At 41.4% G+C, this 22,209-nt stretch overlaps 1 protein-coding gene across 3 annotated transcripts in view; it reads left to right on the forward strand.

Moving 5' to 3' along the window:
* Positions 1 to 19,991, forward strand: part of adcy7 (adenylate cyclase 7) — a 147,937-nt gene extending 127,946 nt beyond the window's left edge. For 2 of the 3 annotated variants that reach the window (XM_080186973.1, XM_080186974.1), the window contains exons 20-27: positions 3,967 to 4,136; positions 5,760 to 5,853; positions 5,947 to 6,105; positions 11,877 to 12,023; positions 12,398 to 12,505; positions 15,124 to 15,238; positions 15,873 to 15,997; positions 17,786 to 19,990. In XM_080186973.1, the coding sequence (XP_080043099.1) occupies positions 3,967 to 4,136; positions 5,760 to 5,853; positions 5,947 to 6,105; positions 11,877 to 12,023; positions 12,398 to 12,505; positions 15,124 to 15,238; positions 15,873 to 15,997; positions 17,786 to 17,917 (1,050 nt within the window). In that variant the 3' untranslated portion in view covers positions 17,918 to 19,990. Of the gene's footprint in view, positions 1 to 3,966; positions 4,137 to 5,759; positions 5,854 to 5,946; positions 6,106 to 11,876; positions 12,024 to 12,397; positions 12,506 to 15,123; positions 15,239 to 15,872; positions 15,998 to 17,785 lie in introns of all 3 variants that reach the window. The other variant, XM_080186975.1, reaches the window with a different exon arrangement.
* The last annotated feature ends 2,218 nt before the right edge of the window (positions 19,992 to 22,209 follow it).

Genomic DNA, 22,209 nt, shown 5'->3' on the forward strand with positions numbered 1-22,209 from the left:
CTTCGCTGTTTACTTGTGGCGCACCCTCGATGTGGATTTGATTTCTAACTGGTTGGTGGGTCAGTGTTTGGTGTGTCAGCTCTTCAGCGGCTGCAGTTGTCATTTAAAAGGAAGAAGGCTCTTATCTGGACTCGTTAATCCAGAGCCTCGGGAAGACATCACCATATTATCCTAACCACTGTCCAGCCGCTCCAACAGAAGCGGCATTGCAGTGGAACTCAGACAGGATTATTTGGCAACAGAGGCATGGGGCCCGATTTTACCAATCGGAGGCTAAAGGCTGGATCCGGACGTAAAGTGGATCCGAGCCCAGAATCCTCGTTCCAGCGCGCCCATAGGCTTTTTGCCGGCTCTGATCTGGTCCACGCTGTGGGCATGTGCAGTTCGGAAAAAAAAATCTGAAACAGTGTGTCCGGGCATGAAAAGCAAAACCAGCAGAGAGAGCTCGAAGGACAGTCTGCAGCACCCTCCTGGCCTTCGGCTGGTGTCTGCCGGAGGAGGTGGAAGGGGGGGGGGGGGGTTCAGATGGATCTCTGGTTGGGATGTGGTCGGGGGGGGTGGTGGAGGGTGGGGGGAGGATGGACTTGGGAAAATTTCCACCACCCCTCGCCCCCAACCAGAGATCCATCTGAGCCCACCCCCTCCTCCAGCAGGCACCAGGAAGGTGCTGCAGGCTGTCCAACGAGTGCAGTAAGAAGTCTCACAACACCACTCCAGCAGGACTTTAACCTGGTGTTGTGAGACTTCTTACTGTGATCACCCCAATCCAACGCTGACATCTCCACATCAACGAGTGCAGGTCAGAAGGATGGTGGAGGGAGAGCAGCAATCCAGGTAGGGTGGGGGTGTACTCTGCCAAGGGGGGGCTTGCCTCCTGGGGGGGGTGGAGTCTGACCGTGGGGGGGACTTGCCTCCTGTGGGGGGTGGATCACAGAGGGGGAGCTGCCTCCTGGGGAAGTTTGATCACATGTGCTCTGCCGTGGGGGGGCCTGTCTCCTGGGGGGTCCGATTGCAGGGGAGGGGGGTCTGCTGGGGGGTTTAACGGGCGGTCTGCAAAGGGTGTTCAAGGAGGATGAGCTTTGGAGGTTCCCCTGCAGAATAGGAATCCATTTCTATTCTGCAGGCTGATAACAGCGTGGATCCGGAACAGATCCGAAGATGGTGAAGTGGGATTTGGCGGTAGAGTTGGGCATGCGGTTCATTAAATCGATTTAAATGTCGATTTGTCGCCATGGCGCGATCTGCTTGGTTTCGGGTGCAAATCGCGTTACAGGCTCAACACCCGCATTTACCATGATTTCGTGCCCAAGTTTTGGTAAAATCGGGCCCGTGACGTAGAAGTCAATTGAAATTTTCCATGTTTTTACTTGCTGTGAGAAAGTTGGAGCTGTCCCTTGCTTTGCAGAAGCTGAAATTTGTTGCTTGCATATCCTAAAGTAAAACTGAATTGATATTCTGAAAGCACCATGACCAGATTCAATTTATCCTTGGATTCTGTAGGAAAGGATAGAAGTAGCTAGTGTACATTTCAGCATTGGAGGAAGGTGCTTGTGCTGTCCTTATTTTATAAAGAATAAAATCATTATTTGGCAACTGAAGATGTGTCTGTTTAAACTCTATGGTCAGGAAAGTAGAGGAGAGCCGGTGGATGTGGTCTTTCTTGATTTTCAGAAGGCGTTTGACAAGTTACCTCAAGAGGTTATTGCAGAAGGTCAGGGGACATGGAGTTGGGGGTAGGGTGTTAGCGTGGATAGAGGATTGGTTGTCAAATAGGAGGCAGAGAGTGGGGGTCAATGGGTGTTATTTGGATTGGCGGATGGTGAATAGTGGAGTGCCCCAGGGGTCGGTGCTGGGGCCTCAGCTATTTACCATTTATATAGATGATCTGGAGGAGGGAACCGAGTGTGTGGTGTCGAAATTTGCTGATGACACCAAGATTGGTGGAACGGCAAATTGCGCGGAGGGTGTGGAGAGTCTACAGAAGGATCTAGATAGGCTGGGCGAATGGGCCAGGAAATGGCAAATGGAATTTAATGTTGGCAAGTGCGAGGTGGTCCACTTTGGTAGGAATAATGGTAGGAAGGATTATTACTTACGTGGCGAAAAACTGCAGCAGGCGACGGTGCAGAGGGACCTCGGGGTCCTTGTGCATGAGTCGCAAAAACCCAGCCTGCAGGTGCAGCAGGTGGTCAGGAAGGCTAATGGGATGCTGGCCTTCATAGCGAGGGGGATTGAATATAAAAGTAGGGAGGTCTTGCTGCGGCTGTATAGGGCATTGGTGAGGCCGCAGCTGGAGTACTGTGTGCAGTTTTGGGCGCCGTACTTACACAAGGATATTTTGGCCTTGGAGGGAGTGCAGAGGAGGTTTACTAGGCTGATGCTGGAGTTGAGAGGGTTGAGCTATGAGGAGAGGCTGAATAAAGTAGGCTTGTACTCGTTAGAGTTTAGAAGAATGAGGGGAGATCTCATTGAGACATATAAGATGATGAATGGGATGGATAGGATAGAGGTGGAGAGACTCTTCCCGCTCAGAAAGGACAGTAGGACTAGGGGGCACAGCCTCAAGATAAAGGGGGGGCGGTTTAGAACGGAGTTGAGGAGGAACTTCTTCACTCAAAGGGTGGTGAATCTCTGGAATTCTCTGCCTGTTGAAGTGGTGGAGGCTACCTCGCTAAATATATTTAAGACGCGGGTTGATGGGTTTTTGATAAGAGAGGGGATTAAGGGTTATGGGGAGAGGGCGGGAAAGTGGAACTGAGCCACGACAGATCAGCCATGATCTTATTGAATGGCAGGGCAGGCTCGAAGGGCTAGATGGCCTACTCCTGCTCCTATTTCTTATGTTCTTATGTTAAAATGACAGAAGGTGTTGTTTGGGACGTGATTGATGGTTGCTTAGAACAATTGTGCTTATTGGGGAATACCAACATTGCAGACATTTTAGTTTTGTCTGAACCAATGAAGAATCTACTGATGACCATGATTGTTAGAAAAGCCCATCTGGTTCACTAATGTTCTTTAGGGAAGGAAATCTGCCGTGCTTGCTTGGTCTGACCTACATGTGACTCCAGATCTAAAGCAATATGGTTGACTCTCAACTGCTCCCGGGCAAGTAGGGGTGGAAAATAAGTGCTGGCCAGCCAGCGCCGCCCATGTCCCACAAATGACTAAAAAAAAAACTTGGTCCAGTATTTTGAAGAAGGCACATCAATGGTTGATCCTTGGGCTCTCATAGTCATCAGCTACATGGATTTCCAAATAAGTTTCAAGTGGGTTGTATTAAACAGATTGTTTAATGTAAGATTATGACTATAATAATAGGGCTGTATAAGGCTTTGTTGAGATCATGGGGTATTATGTACCTTCCTAATCTCTGATGCCCTCTCCTCCCTCACCTTGAGAAGGATATTGTCCAGAAATGGTATAGTTAAAAGTATTGATGATAATCTCTGCCCTAAGTGTGCAAAATAATGGAGCAAGACTTTGCTCTGTGTGTTTGAACTTGAAGTACTATAGACTGAGGGGATCTAATTCAGATATTTAAGGGCACCTACAGCATACGCATGAACAGATTATTAGAGACAATGGGTCTGGGGAGAACTAGGGGCTAGCATGCACGTTCTCCCTTGTCAGAACAAGTAGTGTGAGTGGGTGAGGGAGCTGTCTCTCTGGACAGTGGCACTTTGACCTTTCCTCCCCAGTTTGTTGATATCAATAGGAGCAGTAGAGAATAGATACATGACAATCTAGGCAATCCATTATTGGCAAATTGAATGAGTTTCATTGAATGCATTGTTTAAAATATTGAGCAGTAGAGAATAGATACATGACAACCAGGCAATCCATTATTGGCAAATTGAATGAGTTTCATTGAATGCATTGTCTAGAATATTGATTAATCATTTAATAAGAAGTTAACAGAACATTTGTTTGTATTCTAATCCTTTTTAAATTTGTTGTTGGTAGTATTACGCCTGCTGTTGTATTCTGGGACTCATCACCTGCTCAGCCTTTCTCAGAGTCAGCTTTGAGCTGAAAGCATTCCTATTAATTATTGCCTGTGTGGTGTATAACATCATTCTGCTAAACAACTATGCTACTTTTTTTGATGACTACAAGAGTTTTCTATACAACAGGTACGATTCTGTTGACAGGAAATGTTATTTCTCTGATAATGTGCACGTGCTGTCATTATAATTGAAAATGATTCCTTCCCTGTTGTCGTTGCCTCTGTCCACAGCCAAGCAGAACATCAAGGCCCCCGCACTGGGCAACAAAGCAAAATACTGCAGATGCTGGAATCTGAAACAAAAACAGAAAAGGCTGGAAAATCTCGGCAGGTCTGACAACATCAATGGAGAGAGAACAGAGCCAAAGTTTCAATGACCTAGAGTGGAAACGTTGGCTCTACTCTCTCTCCACAGATGCTGTCTGACCTGTGAAGATCAATTGGCGCCTATGTGCAGAAATCTTTTAAAAAATTTGTTCAGCATATTTAAAGAAAAATGAAAAGAGTACCTGGGCCAAAGGATAATCACCAGTTACATGGTGTTGTCTTCTGTTTGCTTAATCTTTTAACTTCTGTCTCTGTTGTGTGGAGGCTATTTTTATAAATGCTGACCTGTGTAGGTGTTTCTGGTGTCCAGCCTGTTGTATGGGGCTTATTTGGGGCATCTTCGGGCTAAACATAGTAACCATGAGAACTATAAAACTGCATCACATCAAGAGCAGCTTGCAAATAATCAACTTCAATTCCTCCATCAGGAAATATACGTGTTACACTGTTGTTGCAGAGTTTTTTATTTTTACAATTCATTTTCACTCTTACTTTCAATATTCACTTCTGCTTAAATATTGCACTACCTTGTACTAATTCTTGACTGAAATGGTGGATACGCCAATGGTTCTTTATAAATGAAATTTGGGAGGTTTAAGTCAGGAGCTGACTTTGTCTTAACTTAAAAGAAACAAAAGTTTCTCTCCCCATAAGGAGGCTCTTGGTTTTTGTCTTGTGCCTCTCCCCACTTAAACGATCAAAGATTTGGACTATTCCTTGTAGGCAACTGCAGGTGCAAATTTGTTTTTGTCTCCAGGACATTACTTATCCTGCTCCCCATCCTCTGCTGCTCACTGTACACACTTCCCAAACTGATTCATGTTATAAAGATAGAAGCTTTGTTCTGCCATTCTACTCTGTGGGAATCAGCACTCAAACAAAATCACAGTCTTGCTAAATTAAGATACCTGTGCACCCCAGTCTGAAGGAGACTTGTGGGAGATGCCTGTATGATTGCACCCAATCCACCTATCATCGTTGAAAATATTTGTTTTCTGAGCACTTGTAAAGCAGGATTAGTCCAATTCATTGTATAACTTGCATAATGCAGATTCTGTAAATGTGTGTTTGTTTTGCTTGTGTTTATTGTAAGATGGTGATGCCTTTATCAACTAATCACAGAATTATCTTGATTATTCCTGAGTCTAAACCATAACACTGGGGGTGGGGTACTTTTCCCCTTCTCTGCGAAGTGTTTGGCAGTGGCGGGAGGGAGTGTGCCACTCACTGGCGGCGAGATCTTGTGGTTCTGCCATTGTCAACAGGTTTTCCTGTTGATCGCATCCCTCGCTGCCCGGAAACCCGCTACAGGGTTGCGTCGTCAGCAGGACTGTAAGATCTCGCTGGCGTGAACGGCAGCAATGTTTCAGCGAATGTTTCATTTCATTTTGGAATTACTAATTCTGTGATTTCAATTTTTCAGCAGTGTCGTCCAAACTCCTGTGAAAAACCCAAAGGTCATGTGTAGCTTTTACCTCCTCCTATTTGGATTCACTCTATTGTTTTTAGCAAAGCAGGTACGAAAAAAATTGCAGTGCTGAAATATGCAACGTTTCCCTCCAGTTCCATCAGTGGCTGGCAAAAAAAAACATCTTATTTTTAATTTGCAGAATGAATATTGCTGTAGACTAGACTTTCTATGGAAGAATAAATTTAAGAAAGAGAGGGAAGAGATCGAGACAATGGAGAACCTCAATCGCCTTTTGTTGGAAAACGTGTTGCCAGGACATGTTGCTGAACATTTTATTGGTGAAAATAAAAAGAATGAGGTATGGATTCCTTTGACCCATCCAATATTTGCCCATGTCAGATTAATCATTGTCCAAAGAGCTTTTTATACCTGTAGCTTTTTATAGCTGTAATGCACTGAAGATTAAAATGATGAATAACATCCGTGAGGGAGTGCTTAGCTATTGGCAATAAAACATTTTGTTGAAGAAATCATCCAAATGCATCCAGTTCGGTTCAACTAAGGGTCAGTTTTCCCTGGAACAAGTATCTCTCCAGTGGTAGCAAGTTCCAGATTATTCTTTCACCTGTGTAAAAGCTTTGATCTCTGTCACTGAAATGCCTTCCATTCCAATAAAGATTACATTATCGTATCCAGAAAGATAGTGTAAGTATTAGACTGGTACCACCTTAGGAGTGAAGACATCAGGATCCATCTGAAATAGTAACTTGATTTTCTTGTTTAGCAGCTATTAACAGACCTGCAATATATTTCCAGCATTTAGTATAGAGTTTCACTTTCATTGCTTTCATTTAGAGTTTTTACTGCTTTGAGCAGATGGTGGGAGGTGGTATATCATGTAAGATTATAAGAAGTAGGAGCAGGAGTAGGCCATTCAGTCCATCAAGCCTACTTCACCATTCAATGAAACCATGGCTGACCTGATTGTGGCTTTGATTCCACCTTTGTGCTGATTCCTCATAGCCCTTGACTCCCAAACCGATCAACAATCTATCTGACTCAGCCTTGAATGTCTTCGATGACTCAGTCTCCAAAGCTTGCTGAGGTTGGGCAAGTATTCCAAATATTATACCGGGGTGGGGGGGGTGGAATTCCTCCTCATTTTGGTCTTAAATGGGAGATTCCTTCGCCATAAACCTCCGTTCTTGTTTGCGGCTGGGATTCTCTGGTGCCGCTGAAAGTGAATGGAATTTTGGCTGGAGCACCAAATTCTCTGTTCTCACTTTCAACAGAGCGACCATGGATGAGATCAGTGTATCCTGCCCCTTATTTTTAAACTTGTGCCCCATAGTTCTAGATATGTCCACATGAGTAAATTCTTCTCAGAATCTTATATGTTTTAATAAGATCATTTCTATTCTTCTAAACTCCAATAAGTAGAGGTCCAATCTATCGAATTTTCCTTACAAGGCAACTTCTTTATTCCAGGGATCAGCCTAGAACTTGCACTCCTTCCACATGTATGGGCAGCAGAGTGGTTAGCACTGCTGCCTCACAGCGCCAGGAATCCATGTTCAATTCTGGCCTCAGATCATTGTCTGTGTGGTATCTGCATGTTCTCCCAATGTCTGCATGGGTTTCCTCCAGGTGTTCCGGTTTCCTCCCACACTCCAAAAATATGTGGGTTAGGTTAGTTGGTCATAGTAAATTGCTCCTTGGTGTCAGGGGGATTAGCAGGGTAAGTATCTGGGGCTATAGAAATAGGGCTTAGTGGAATTGTAGTTGATGCAAACTCAATGGGCCCAATGGCTTCCTTCTGCACTGTAGGGATTTTATGATTCTATTCTATGATTATATCTGTTCTTATGTAAAGAGACCAAAACCATTCACAGTACTCTTGGTGCGGCCTCACTAATGCCCTGTAGTGTTGTAGCAAGATTTCCTTATTTTCATTCTCCCTCCTCCTGGCAATAATATTCCATTTGCCTTCCTAATTACTTGCTGTATCTACATACAAGCTTTTTGTGATTTACGTACAAGGACAATCAGATATCTTTGTAATATTCTGCAGTCTCTCTTCATTTAAATAATAATCTGTTTTACTATTCCCCCTGCCATACTGAGCAACCTCGCACTTTATATTCTATGTTCACTCATTTAACCCCTTTTGGAGTTGAGGAGAAACCCTTTCCCTCAAAGAGTTCTGAGTCTTTGGAATGCTCTTTCTCAAAAGGCACTAGAACAAGAATCTTTGAATATTTTTGAAGCAGAAGTAGATAGATTCTTGATAATCAAGGAAGTGAAAGCTTATCAGGGATGAGTGGGAGGTTGCATTCAGATCAGCCATGATTTATTGAGTGGCCTACTCCTATTCCTAATTTGTATGTATGTTCTTATGGCCCCACGGTTTGTTTTCTTAGCTACCTTTAAATCATCAGCAAAGTTGCTACAATACAGCCTGTCTCTTTACACAAGTCATTAATGTAAATTGTACATTGCCGGAGCCCCACACTGATCATTGCAGCACTCTACTAGTTACATGCGAAAGTCTGAGAATGACCTACTTCTCATTCATGTTAGTATCACTCCCAAGACCATGAGAATCGTAGAATCCCTACAGCGCAGAAGCAGGCCCATCATGTCTGCGCTGACTCTCCAACAGAGTATCCCAGCCAGACTCAAACCCTGTAACTCCAAATATTTATCTCGCTAATCCCTCTAATTTACACATTCTGAGACACTACGGGGAATTTAGCATGGCCAGTTAACCTAACCAGCACATCTTTGGGCTGTGGGAGAAATTTGGAGCACCCAGTAAAGACCCTCACAGACATGGGGAGAATGTGCAAAATCCAAGTGACTATATCTTCTAGTTCCCCTTTAACCACTCTGTTTGTTACATCCTCAAAAAACTCTAATAAATTTGGTAAGCCCTTTCAAAAATCGTGATTATATTATGATTTTCTAAATGATCTGCTTCTACCTGCTTTATAATAGATTCTCACTTTTTACAATAATAAATGTTAGACTTTCTATCTCCCTCCTTTCTTGAATAGTGGTTTTGCGTTTATGGTTTTTCAATTCATTGCAACTACTCCAAAATGTAGAGACTTTTGGAAGATTGTAACCAAGATATTTAATATTTCTGCAGTCATTTCCTTTAAGACTGTAGGATGCAGAACATTACGTCCAGGGACTTGTCAGACTTTAGTCTTATTCATTTTTCTAGTACTTTTTCTCTAATGGTGGTAGATGTTTTAAGTTTTTTTTTGCCTTTGGATTTTATTCTATTCTTGGGATCTTCCTGTGTCTTCTACTATGAAGACAGATATAAGATGCTTGTTCACGTCTGTCTCATTTCCGATTATTAATTTCCCAGTCCCATCCACAAAGGATGAATGTTTATTTTAGCTACGATCTTCCTTTTTTATGTTCATTGAAGCTTTTACTTTCTGTTTTTATATTTCTTGCTGATCTTCGCTCGTATTCCATTTGATCTGTCTTTTTGGTTTTTAATCTTTTTCCAGTCACCTGGGCTACCACTTACCTTTGCAACATTGTACATTTTTTCTTTCAATTTGAATTAACTTCCTTAGTTAGACAGTGTATCCTTCTATTAGTATTCTTCATTCTCAATGGTGTATATCTATTGAGAGTTATGAAATCTCCCTTTAAATGTTGCAACTACTTCACTACCATCTTATCTTTTAACCTATTTTACCGTTCTGCTTGAGCCAACTCTGTCTTCATACCTTTGTAATTGTCTTTATTTAAGTTTAGGATACTAATTTCAGACCCAAATTTATTACCCTCAAAATGAATGCCAACTTCTATCTTGTTATGATCATTCTTGCGTAGAGGATTCTTTGCTATGAAGTCATAGAATCCTACAGTGCAGAAGGAGACCATTCAGTCCATTGAGCTGCACCGACCACAATCCCACCCAGGCCCTATCTCCATAATTCCATTTACCCTAGCTCGTCCCCCTGACACTAAGGGGCAATTAAGCATGGCCAATCCAACTAACCCGCACATTTTTGAAATGTGAGGAAACCAGAGCACTTAGAGGAAACCCACGCAGTCACGGGGAGAATGTGCAAACTCCACACACACGGTGGCCCAAGCCAGGATTCAAACCCAGATCCCTTGAGCAGTGAGGCAGCAATGTTAACCACTGTGTCACCATGCCATCCTAAAGTCATTAATTAATTTTCCCTAAAATGAGTTTTAAAAATCTATTCTATTAACTTCCTGTTTTATCCCTGAATCAGAGTGTTTAGAAGATGGGAAAAACCCAGTTGCCTCCAACTGGTCTATATTAGTGCCCCTTAAAGAGCTTCACCATCACTAGCTACCCTACCAATATTCTATATATAGTGAAAGGTTAGCCATAAGGCGAGAAATGTCTTGCCACAACTACTTGATATACTTTCTGTTGTGAATATCTAGTTAACAATTGAATGGAACTTTTAGTTTTGGGAATTACTATTTTAACTCTAAATAAATGGGGCTATCTGTTTAAAAAACAAGTAGACATATCAAACAAGGTTGGAGTTGATTTCAGTTAAAAGCTCAAAAGGTCAGAGGTAGAATTATAAAACCTTTGAACAATGAATGACCCATCTCTGAGCTTACAATTGAGCTTAATTTAATAAAATATTTAAAGTATGCGTGTAGTTTCCAGATCAAAAGAAAGTAGAACCAGGTTGTAATCAAGAAGGTTTCTTAACAAGGCTGGCAATTCTGGGAGGAGCGGTGGGGAGGGGGTTGTAAAACTCCATTATCAATATAAATTATTCATGGCTTACAAATCAAGGGGTTTGTTGAAGGTAAAATAATTCAGTGTTTGAACATGTCACATGGCCTAAGAGATGGTGATTCAGGAAATAACCTTGATTAGAAGGTTCTGTTGTTTCATGTTTGGTTTTGTGTGTTTTCGTTTTGTTTTCAAAGAAACAAGAGGTTCAGTTTGGGGAACAGACAGAGGCAATTGTAGCTTTGCTTTGGTGTAGCTTGCATCTCACTAAATTCAGAGAGCCAGCGGGAGATGATAGCCAGTTAGGCCTGCACTTCACACAGAGAAAATACTGACTTCATTGTTCACCATACAGAATGCGGGTAGGGCTTAATGGGTTTTGTGAAAGAAAAAGAGCACAAGGTTCATGTTGGCCTGTAGATAAGTCGTAGAAGAAACCTGCAGTGGTCTTCACAGAGCCTTGTGGCAGATTGCAGTAAACAAATTAGTTTGAAAAGCTGTGGGGACGCAATTGGGTGTTTTGTTTGCAACTCAAACAAGGAGCTGAGGAGTCCACAGTCATGATGTCTGTAAAGAAAAGGTGGAGGGTCATGTAGTCTAAAAAGATACTGAAAGGACCTCCGCAAAATCTTAACCTTAGATGATAGCTGGAACGCTGAGGAGAATGAAGTGTATTCTGAAGGGCTGTCGCACATCTTTCAATTGATCCCAGGAAAAGTGAATAAACCTTCATAATTTTGTAAGGGAATCCTTGGGGGTTGGGTGGGGTGGGGTGGGGGGGGGGGGTGGGGGGGGCGCGGTGATGTTGCAGCTAAAAAAAAACTGAGTTTATAACACAAGTCTTTATAAGCTATAGGACCCAAAGGGTTAAATTACTGGTCTTTGCTTTGTTTAATTTCTCTGTATATAGAATAAAATTTGCTTTTGTTTTAAAAATGTGAAATCCTGTGGCATAGTTCTGTTGATTAATTACAGGGTGTTCAGATTTCTTAATTAAATATTAATAATTGATAACAGCATTGTAACACCTTGGACAGAAAAGGGAAGTAATCTTACCTGTGCGAGTGGGTGATAGCGATGCTGCAGCATTTGAAATAAAGATTCTTGTCTCATTAGTGACAATCCCTAGTGCTTGAATAACTTGATACAGTAACTGGATCAACACTTGGTGGCATAACCAGAAGGCACTGAATCCCAGGCTGGTCCAACCCAGTGTAAATTCATTAGAAAAGTGGAAAAGAAAGGATGTATCTGGGGAAACAATTCCAGGCTGTATAATACATATAGACATGTTTACTGTTATTTAGCCTTTTCTAATTGTCTAAACACATATTTTATTGAGATGAGGAAACCCTTTTATTTTTCTTGCACAGGATTTGTATCATCAGTCTTACGACTGTGTTTGTATCATGTTCGCTTCAATTCCTGATTTCAAAGAATTTTACACTGAATGCGATGTAAACAAAGAAGGACTCGAGTGTCTGAGATTGCTAAATGAAATAATTGCGGATTTTGATGAGGTGAGTATTTTTAGCAAGAATTTTACTGGAGTCCAAAGGTTTTGTATTCATTATGTGCATGGCGGAGCAGGGCACCGTGGAATTATCACTGGGCTAGTGATCCAGGGTTCTGCTCCGGGGACCTGGGTTCGAATCCCACCATGGCCAATAGTGAAATTTGAATTCACTAAAAATTTGGAATTAGAAGTCTAATGAAGACCATGAAAATATTATCGTTAAAAACCCATCTGGTTCACCAATGTCCTTCTGAAGTGGAGGGTAGTTATGAAAGGGCAATAAATGCTGGTCCAGCCAGTGATGTCCACATCACGTAAAAATGAATTTTAAAAAAAGTTACATTTTTAATAAATTTGCTGCATTTTGCACTTTTCCAGCTTTTGTCAAAACCGAAATTCAGTGGTGTTGAAAAGATAAAAACTATTGGGAGCACCTACATGGCAGCTGCAGGTCTCAGTATTGGCACCGGTCAAGAAAATAAACAGGTAATTCTGGGTGGCACTGACATCACCAGCATAGCTTTCTTCAATCTTATGAAATGTCAACAAATTTAAACAATTTGTTTTGACTCTTGCGAAGCTTGGTGATTTGGTTGCTATTACATTTATAATTGTGCTTGAGAGACAGAAGTACATTCATCAATGACTTCAGGGATTTGCTTTTGCACTAATTTTTCCATATAATGTCTACAGTGCAGAAGGAGGCCATTCAGCCCATTGAGTCTGCACAGACTCTCCGAAAAAGCATTCCACCCAGATCTATCCTCGTAACCCTGTACAATTTTGCCATGGCTAATCCACCTAACCTGGCAGACACAGCAATGTGTGCAATGCTTTTTTTAAAAAAACTATATGGTATTTAAAGTATTTTGCAGTTACCCTTTAAATTAAGCAACCACAATATAAACACTCTGGGCCAGGTCTTCATGGAGTTGGAGAGACTTTGGGGTTCTTTAAAAATGGCAAAAGGGGCTCTGTTTTAAACAAACAAAGAACAATACAGCACAGAAACAGGCCCTTCGGCTCTCCAAGCCTGCGCTGCTCATTTGTCCAACTAGACCATTCATTTGTATCCCTCCATTCCCTGGAATTTCTTGGCAGACCCCAATTTTGCTGGTGGGGGAAAAGTGTCAAATGCCCAGGGGTGTATTATAAATTGGCTGGGTTATTTAAACTCAATGCACTGGGCAAGCAGGACTGATACTGGCCCAAGGAACAGCCTCAATGCACATTGTGTGTTCCACCACTTTATGGTATAGATCTAGAAACCTAAAAAAGGAATAGGAATAGGCCATTCACCCCCTTCAACCCTCATCCACCATTCAATATGGCTGATCTTCTATCTCAATATTATATTCCTGCGGTCTCTTCATACCCCTTGACACCTTTAGAGTCTAGAAATCTATTTATCTCCTTAAATATGGTCAGTGACTTGGGCTCCTCAGCCTTTTGTTGTAGAGAATTCCCCAGATTCATCACCTTCTGTGTGAAGAAATTTCTCTTCATCTCAGGCCAGAATTGGCTACCCCACTCTGGCCCCTTGTTCGAGACCCTCCAGCCACAGAAAAAAAATCCCTGCATCCAGTTTGTCCAATTCTGTCAGAGTTTTATACGTTTCAATGAAATCCCCCCTCATCCTTTGAAACATCAGTGAACAGAGGCCCAGTTGACCCAATCTCTCCTCATCATACCATCCCAGGAATCAATCTAATGAATCTTTGCTGCACTTAGTCGATGACAACTAGGTAAGGAGACTAAACTGTACACAATATTTCTGGTGTGGTCTCACCGAGGCTCTGTACAGCTGCATTAAACACAGTAAAAAGTCTGACAACACCAGGTTTTAGTCCAACCGATTTATTTGATAGTAAACGTAAAAGCACAAGCTTGTGCGTTTACTATCAAATAAATCAGTTGGACTAAAACCTGGTGTTGTCAGACTTTTTACTGTGTTTACCCCAGTCCAATGCCGGCACATCCACATCACAGCTGCATTAAGACATCCTTATTGTTATGTTATTTAAATCCCCTGTCCTATAAATTTTGAGAACATCTGCCTGACTGAGAGAGTAAAACAAATCTGTTTTGGCTATTTCAATTGACATTTGTTGACATAACCCTTAGTGCCGTCATTATAGCATTATTATTGCTTGACTGCTTCCACAATCTGTCATTGTCTCAGCGGAGTCTGTAAATTCACAAATTCATAAGGTGATTAAAGAATTAGCTCCTGGCATTATAAATACAAATGTGTGTTTTAATAAGGGATTATCATAGAATCCTACAGTGCAGAAGGAGGCCATTTGGCCCATTGAGTCTACCCTGACCACAATCCCACCCAGGCCCTATCCCCACAACCTCGACTATTTACCTGCTAATCCCCCTGACACTAAGGGGCAGTTTAGCATGATTTGTATCCAACAGAGGCAGACCAATCCCACATGCCCCTATCCTACTCTACACCACCCTCCAAACCCTAGAATGAAAAGCGCACCGTTCGAGGCATGTTTTCCCCGAGGTGAGTGTGCTGAGCCAGGAAGTTTTCCTATTTGAATGAAAAATCCAGCCATACCAAATACGGTTATTGGTTATGGGCCAAGTGCTGGTAAGTGGGATTAAGTGAGCAGGTCAGGGCCTTTTATGCGTCAGTGTGGACTCGGTGGGCCTAAGGGCCTATTCTGCACTGTAGTATTCTGTGATTTTGTGTGAGATTGCCCAACATTTCAATGCTAATTATTCATAGAAAAAAAATAAATGTTGGGAAACAGAATTAAATCCTGAAAATGTAGTTAGATGTGATGACTCAATTCAGCCAACAAACCTGTTCTGCATTTCTATCATTTGCAGCTTTTACTTCTATTAATTACTTCCAGTATAAATTCAGAATAAGTTGTGATAAATCATTAGTTTCGAAATTAAAATGCACAGATCCCACATGGGATATTTTATATAAATATTTTATTTTACACTTGTAGTCAAAGTTAGTTCTTGGTACAATAATTTGAAATATGATCTTTATTACATGTACTCACTAGCTCTGGATTATGATGTTCTGTGATTGAATTTCAACTTTTTTTTCTGTCTGTCCTTTATTGTTTCAATAGGATAGTGAAAAGCCTTGTGCTCACATTGGCATCATGGTGGAGTTTGCCACTGCGTTAATGAGTAAACTGGATGGCATCAACAGACACTCTTTCAATAATTTTAAGCTGCGTGTTGGTGAGTTATAGTCTATAATTCTAGGAGAATTGCAGAGTTAACCAGAAATGTTGACTGGCAATCTCTGACCTTGCCCGCAGCTGGGATTATCCACCCTCGCTGTAAGAGATGGAGGTTTGGCTGAGTGCCAAATTCTCTGACCTTGCTGGCAGCAATAGTGGGGTGTGAAAGACTGGAGAACTCTGGCCATTTAACTCTGTTTCTCTCTCTGCAGATGCTGCCAGAATTGCTGAGTTTGTCCAGCATGTTCTGTTTTTATAAAATAGAAGTATGTTTTTGTTGTTCTTCAATTAACAATTGGAGTAATTCTACTGCTTATTCCGTCTTATGGAAACTTGAAGCATCTTTTAGGAGGACTATACCATTACAATCTATTGTCTACAATAATTGTCAGTGGATAGGCATATGGATAACATTGGAATAGTTTAGGTTAGAGGGTCATTAGATTGGTTCCACTGGTCGGTGCAACATCGAGGGCCGAAGGGCCTGTACTGCGCTGTAATGTTCTATGTTCTATAATTATCCACATTTTAGAACTTTTGAATGAACTATAAATCATGTCCTTTCACATTGCAATACAGAAACAAATTGTACATCTGGTCAGTTACTTAGCATCTTTATTTGTTCTTTATAGGTATAAATCATGGCCCTGTGATTGCTGGTGTCATTGGCGCACAGAAGCCCCAGTATGATATATGGGGGAATGCGGTTAATGTTGCTAGCAGAATGGAAAGCACTGGTGAAGTTGGCAAAATTCAGGTAAAGATTTCTTATTTCTCTTGGAGGCTTGATTAGGAACAGATTCAGTGTATTGTGTGTAAAATTTTGAAAGCAATTGGGTGTTGGCGACAACACGGTGACTGGAGTTCTGTGATCCTGTTCACCACGCCATCGCTACTACTGAAAACGGAGAACTTGATGCTCAGCCAAATCTTCATTCCTTACAGTGGAACTGGAGAATCCCAGCTGCCGGCGAAGTCGGAGAATTCCAGCCACTGTCTTCTCCCAGTTCCCATTAAGTTTGTGATTGTACTCTAAATCATTTGTCAAGGGTAGGAGGCTGGGAACACACGAAACACGTGTGGAATACAAGGAGAGTAGAAAGAAACTTAAGCAAGGAGTAAGAAGGGCTAAAAGAGGTCATGAAAAAGTATTGGCCAGCAGGATTAAGGAAAATCTCAAGGCTTTTTATCCATATATAAAGAGCAAGAGGGTAACCAGGGAGAGGGTTGGCCCACTCAGGGACAAGGGAGGGAATCTATGCGTGGAGCCTGAGGAAATGGATGAGGTATTAAATGAGTACTTTGTGTCAGTATTCACCAAAAGTGAAGGACTTGGTGGATGATGAGTCTGGGAAGGGATGTGTAGATAGTTTGAGTCATATTGAGATCAAAAAGGAGGAGGTATTGGGGTTCTTGAGAAACATTAAGATAGACAAGTCTGATGGGATGTACCACACAATATTGAGAGAGACAAGGGAGGAAATTGCTGGGGCCTTGAGAGAAATCTTTGTGTCCTCACTGGCGACAGGGGATGTCAGTAAGAAGTCTGTCAACACCAGGTTTAAGTCCAACTGATTTATTTGGTAGTAAACTGGCAAGCTTTCGGGGTTTGGCCCTTCGTCAGGTGAGTGGAGAGTTCTGGCCTCAGACAGAGCATATAACAGTACAGACAGTTTACAGATTACTGATTAGAATGCGAGTCTTTACACCTAACCTGCTATTCAAGTCTTAAAGTGGCCAACAATGTGAGTGGAAGGAGCATTAAGCCCAGGTTAAAGAGATGTGTATTGTCTCCAGACAGTACAGTAAATGAGGTTTAGCAAACCCAGGCAAGTCATGGGGGTTACAGATAGTGCGACATGAACCCAAGATCCCTGTTGAGACCGTCCTCATGTGTATATGGGAAAGAAAATCCTTTCTAACTTCCCCCTTTGTAAGAAGTCTCACAACACCAGGTTACAGTCCAATGGGTTTATTTGGTATCATGAGCTTTTGGAGTGCTGCTACCTCATCAGATGAGTCAGGAGCAGCACTCCAAAAGCTTGTGATACCAAATAAACCTGTTGGACTTTAACCTGGTGTTGTGAGACTTCTTACTGTCTGCCCCAGTCCAATGCTGGCATCTCCACATCATGGCTTCCCCCTTTGTGCTTAGGAAATTTAAGATGTCTTCAAACTGGTATGTTACATGCATGATATGTTTGTAATGTAATAGCTTTAACTTTTGACATGAAGATAGGACTAAAATCATTCTGTGCAACAACAACATCAAAACTTGCATTGATGCAGATTAGTATGCAAGGACAGAGGCGGCAAGAAGGTGTAGTTTGATGAGAGGAGGAAGTGATGTTGGCAGATTCGAAGGGGTGGGAACTATTGAGAATGCTTGCTAATGTGGGGGTCAGGGAGGGCATAGGATGAAGGGACCAAGAGATGGACCTCCTGGACAAGATGAGGTTAGAAATGGCATGAGGGAAAAATGGAGAAAAACTGGAGAAAGATGCCAAAATAATTGGGAATTAATATTATTATTTTCTAATTTTAGGTGACAGAAGAAACTTGCATTGTTTTGCGACGTCTTGGTTATTCTTTTGACTCTCGAGGACTCATCAGTGTGAAAGGCAAAGGGGATCTACAGACTTATTTTCTGTGCACAGATATTAACAAGTCGCACTGAACCCAGTAGACTATTTATGCAGTTGCAACAGCGACAAGAAGCAATATTTTCAGATCAATTAAAAGATTGTCTGCCAGTAGACAGTTGGCATTTATCTGAAACAAAGTAACGGCAAAAAAAAGTTGTAATTTGCAAAGGTGACACTGAAGAAGACATGAGTAGAAATGAGATGAGTTTTTATTAAAAATGCTGGAGTAAAACGTTGTTCCTGACTGCACAGTTGCAAATTGCATGCTGTTTCTATTCCGTGAAAAGATCCTGTGTCCATGTACTTTCAGCTATAATACCAGGGTTAAACTTTGAAAGCATACACAGTATCATTCCAAGTTGATGCATATTGTAGCAGTAGTACTGTTGTAATGTGTATGTTTTAGGTCTGAATATGTTATAGAGATTATAGACTGTCTGGAAAACTATAAATGTCATTAGCAATGAGTAAACATTTGTATACTTTTCGGACTTTGAAACTGAACAAATGCATTGTCAAAAGGCTTATACTTGACTGATCAGCACAGTGGTCACTTCATATAAAAATCTGCTCATTTGCGTTCACTTTAAAGATCTAACTGCTGTCAGCTGTGCTGCCACGACAAGCGGATTCTACAGTGCTCACAACAACATTCAAGGCTGTCCTCACCTATATTAATTTTTGAAATCCTGTTTACCGTCGACTTCAGTACTAAAACACAGAGTTCGTTCGCTAAGCAAAACTGCCCAACCGATGTTACATTTTCGTAAGGATGACTTAAATTGATGTCATGTTTTAACGTAAAATGCCTCCCAGCATCCAAAAATGGCAAGCTATTCAAGTTGCTCTTCAACTCTTGATGCTAGTGCAGTGTTCTCTCTCACGTAATTACTGTGTAATTTCTTTACCAGCATCAGTATCCAAAAGTGTTTCATGACTGAAACAATATTGTTGATTTTTAATGTAATGTGTATTGTCTGCAAAGTTGACTTTCTTTTTAACATGTGTAATTCTTCAGCTATAGGTTGGAGTCATGGGGTTTAAAATGTTATTTAAGCATGATTCCGAATTGCTGTACATCACAGCTGTTTTAGCTTTTAGCCAGCTGCAGGTACTGAAATATACTTGACCCATTCATGGTACTCAGCAAGTCTGGTACATCTTTCTTTTGTTGCAGTGTCGCGTATTGTGTTGTTTTTACTTGTTTGTTGAGGAAGAGCCTTAAACTGATAAGCACTGAATATTTTGTAAATTGTAGATTTTGAGAACAGTATCTTCAACTTAAGTGTTTTATTATCCTACATTTTAACACCATCTCATTATTTCCAATTTTATGTGAACTAAAGGGAAATCTCAACTGATACTGTGGTTAGCGAGTTGGGAGTTGAACAGGATGAGTAAAGCACGCACTGTGTTTTAGGGATAGAGAACAAAACTTTAGGAATTTGTTAATATTTTTCTATTATCGTCATGAAAAAGGGACAACCTTCTTTAGAAAGCTATTGCCATGTGGTTTTTATAGATGAACTATGCACATTTCTGAATGCTAGTGAAGTTTTGAAACAATAAATGTTTTCTTTCTTGTAATTTTTGAAGAGAATAGGTTACAATAAATTATACCTCTAATGACATAAATTGTCCATTTATTTGTGTCCAGTGGTAGTTCAGTAACATTTGGGATAAAGGTTAGAGTCACAGAACAATACAGCACGGAAACAAGCCCTTCAGCTCAATCAGTCCATGCTGACCAACTCATCCCAAATGCCCACTTTCTGGCCCATATCCCACTAATCCTTTCCCATCCATGTACTTACCCAAATGGTTTTTAAATATTACTATTGTATCAACTAATTCTGTTCAAAACATAAAATATTCAATGACAAACATATTTATATAGTGACTTTAACTTGGTATAGCAGGTTGGAAGGTTGAATCATCAGAACAGATGTTATGGAGGCACAGAAATTGGGAGAATGGAATGGAGTCCTTCCAGGAAGCAGGGTGTGAAGAAATATTGAAGCATTGCTTAATCAGAGGCCAATGTAAGTGAGAAAGAGGTGGTGGGTGAATGGAACTTGGTGCAAGTCAGAACCTTTATTTTAGGATCCAAGTTTGATATTCCTTTAAACCATACCAATGTGACTGATCTATTTTACAATATCACATTGCAAAGGATAAGTTTTGCAATAATTTTTCTTAGTATTTTGGTAATGCATAATTTGAATATTATTAAATAAAAGATGTGTTGAAGCTTCTCATCTTGCATTCATCAGGATACCTTGCAAGAATACCAATGTAAGGGAAAAACACAAATTTATGCCATTCAAGAGAATGCTGATTGGGTTGGCAAGTGTACTCTGATAGAGGCATTGCCATGGAAAGGGCACAAGTATGTGACTGATAGATAACTGCCAAGCATTGTTTAAAATTTAAACCAGGCAGCTTGACTCTCTTTGGTCAAGGCATTGCCCTGGGGAATAAATCAGCAAATACCTGTCACTTATCTTCTTTAATTAAAATGGGTGCACTGTATATACCTGTTCTTTCAGTATATATATATATACAACAGGACCCTGTGTATTAAGCCTGCCTGATGGACAAAATAAACCCAACAACTGGCACTGCATCATTTGAAAGAAGTGCTGAAAATGGGGTGATAATGCTGTTAATAAACATCCATACAATTCTACACCAATAATTCCAAACAGGTTGTGATAATGAATAGCTCTGCTGTATTTGGGATCAAGAGTGGTGCTACTGGCATCAAACTTAGTCCCTGCAATTGGCAGATGACGATGTTCTCACTGACAGAAGTACCGCTGGTTTGAAGTTTGGTAGTTTGAATGTATGTAGCTTCCACTACATGCAAATGTGCCATGCCGTGAGCACAATTGACAATCTTAAGTCAGTGTAATTATTAGCACACTAACATTTAGTAACATTGTCAAATCATGGATCACATCTAACTTTGGATACTGCATGTAAGTTTTGTAAGCGTAGGCTGGTTGGGTACATCTGTACCTTACCCAGTGTGAACAATGACTGAGGTATTCCATGGCAATGTTTGATACAATCCACCAGTCTTTTCTGTCACACACGCTACATATGAACATATGGCTAGACCATTCGGCCCCTTGAGCCTATACTGCCATTCAATAAGATCATGGCTGATCTGATTGTAATTTCAATCCCACGTTCCTGTCTGCTCTTGATCACCTCTCTGATCGTATCTTTCCTATGGCAATTTGCTCAAGGTTTAGATAGTAATCCAGAGATTATTAGCTTTGTGGTTTTGCTTTACAATTTGAGTACCCAGCTGCTCATATACACTCAGCAGAACCTTTTCCTTAGTCGTATGTATGTCATTGCCTCCAATCTCAATTAAAAGAATGAAGGAATAGGGTTGAGCACATTAATTACTATAAGGGAAACTGGGTGAGTACAATGAAAAATCTGAGCTGGAGTCTCCACACCACAGCATGGTGGCACAGTGGTTAGCACTGCTGCCTCACTGAGCCAGGGAGCTGTGTTCAGTTCCTGGCTTGTGTGGAGTTCGCATAGTCTCCTTGTGTCACGTGGGTTTCCTCCGGGTGTTCTGGTTTCCTTCCAGAAATGTGCTGGTTAGATGGATAGGCCATGCTAAATTGCTTCTTAGTGTCAGGGGGACTAGCTAGGGTAAATGCATGGGGGAATAGGGATAGGGCCTGGGTAGGATTGTGGTTGGTGCCGACGCGATGGGCCAAATGGCTTCCTTCTGTACTGTAGGAATTCTATGAAACACCTCGCTCTCCTTTAACCAGCATTCAGCAAATCTTACTTTGCGTGCCAGGACATATTTCACCCTCTCGATGTTCTGCAGATCTGGAGAAGGCAGTCAGTGCCACTTTCCTCCAGCTAGCATAAGCAATTATTCTAGATGATTTTGCTGGAGTCCATTTGCCTTCAGTGGTTGGAATGAATGAAGGAGTTGTTCTGGAGCTTCGTGCTATTTATCCTCTTGCTGCTGGATTGGCCATAATTCCATACAATGTAATAACTTCCGTACATGTCTGAGCAGTATTTTTAATCGTGAAATGGAACAGCTTGTATTTAATCCCTTGTCTTTTGCTCACGATGCCGTCTTTAAAAGAGTTCAGACTGACCTTGAGGTTTCCAGATAATTCAGCTGCTTACATCTGTTTCACACAGGCCCAGTGACTGCACAAAATGTAAATGAGCATCCAAGAAGTTCATGTATCTCCCTCTAGAGGCCATTGGCAGACATTGTGAAAGATGCCTGAACTTCCATGGAGTGAGAGTCACATTGCCACTCCACTCAGGCCAG

The sequence above is a fragment of the Carcharhinus amblyrhynchos genome, chromosome 4 (genome assembly GCF_965287045.1).
Source record: "Carcharhinus amblyrhynchos chromosome 4, sCarAmb.v2.hapA, whole genome shotgun sequence".
Taxonomy (NCBI): domain Eukaryota; kingdom Metazoa; phylum Chordata; class Chondrichthyes; order Carcharhiniformes; family Carcharhinidae; genus Carcharhinus; species Carcharhinus amblyrhynchos.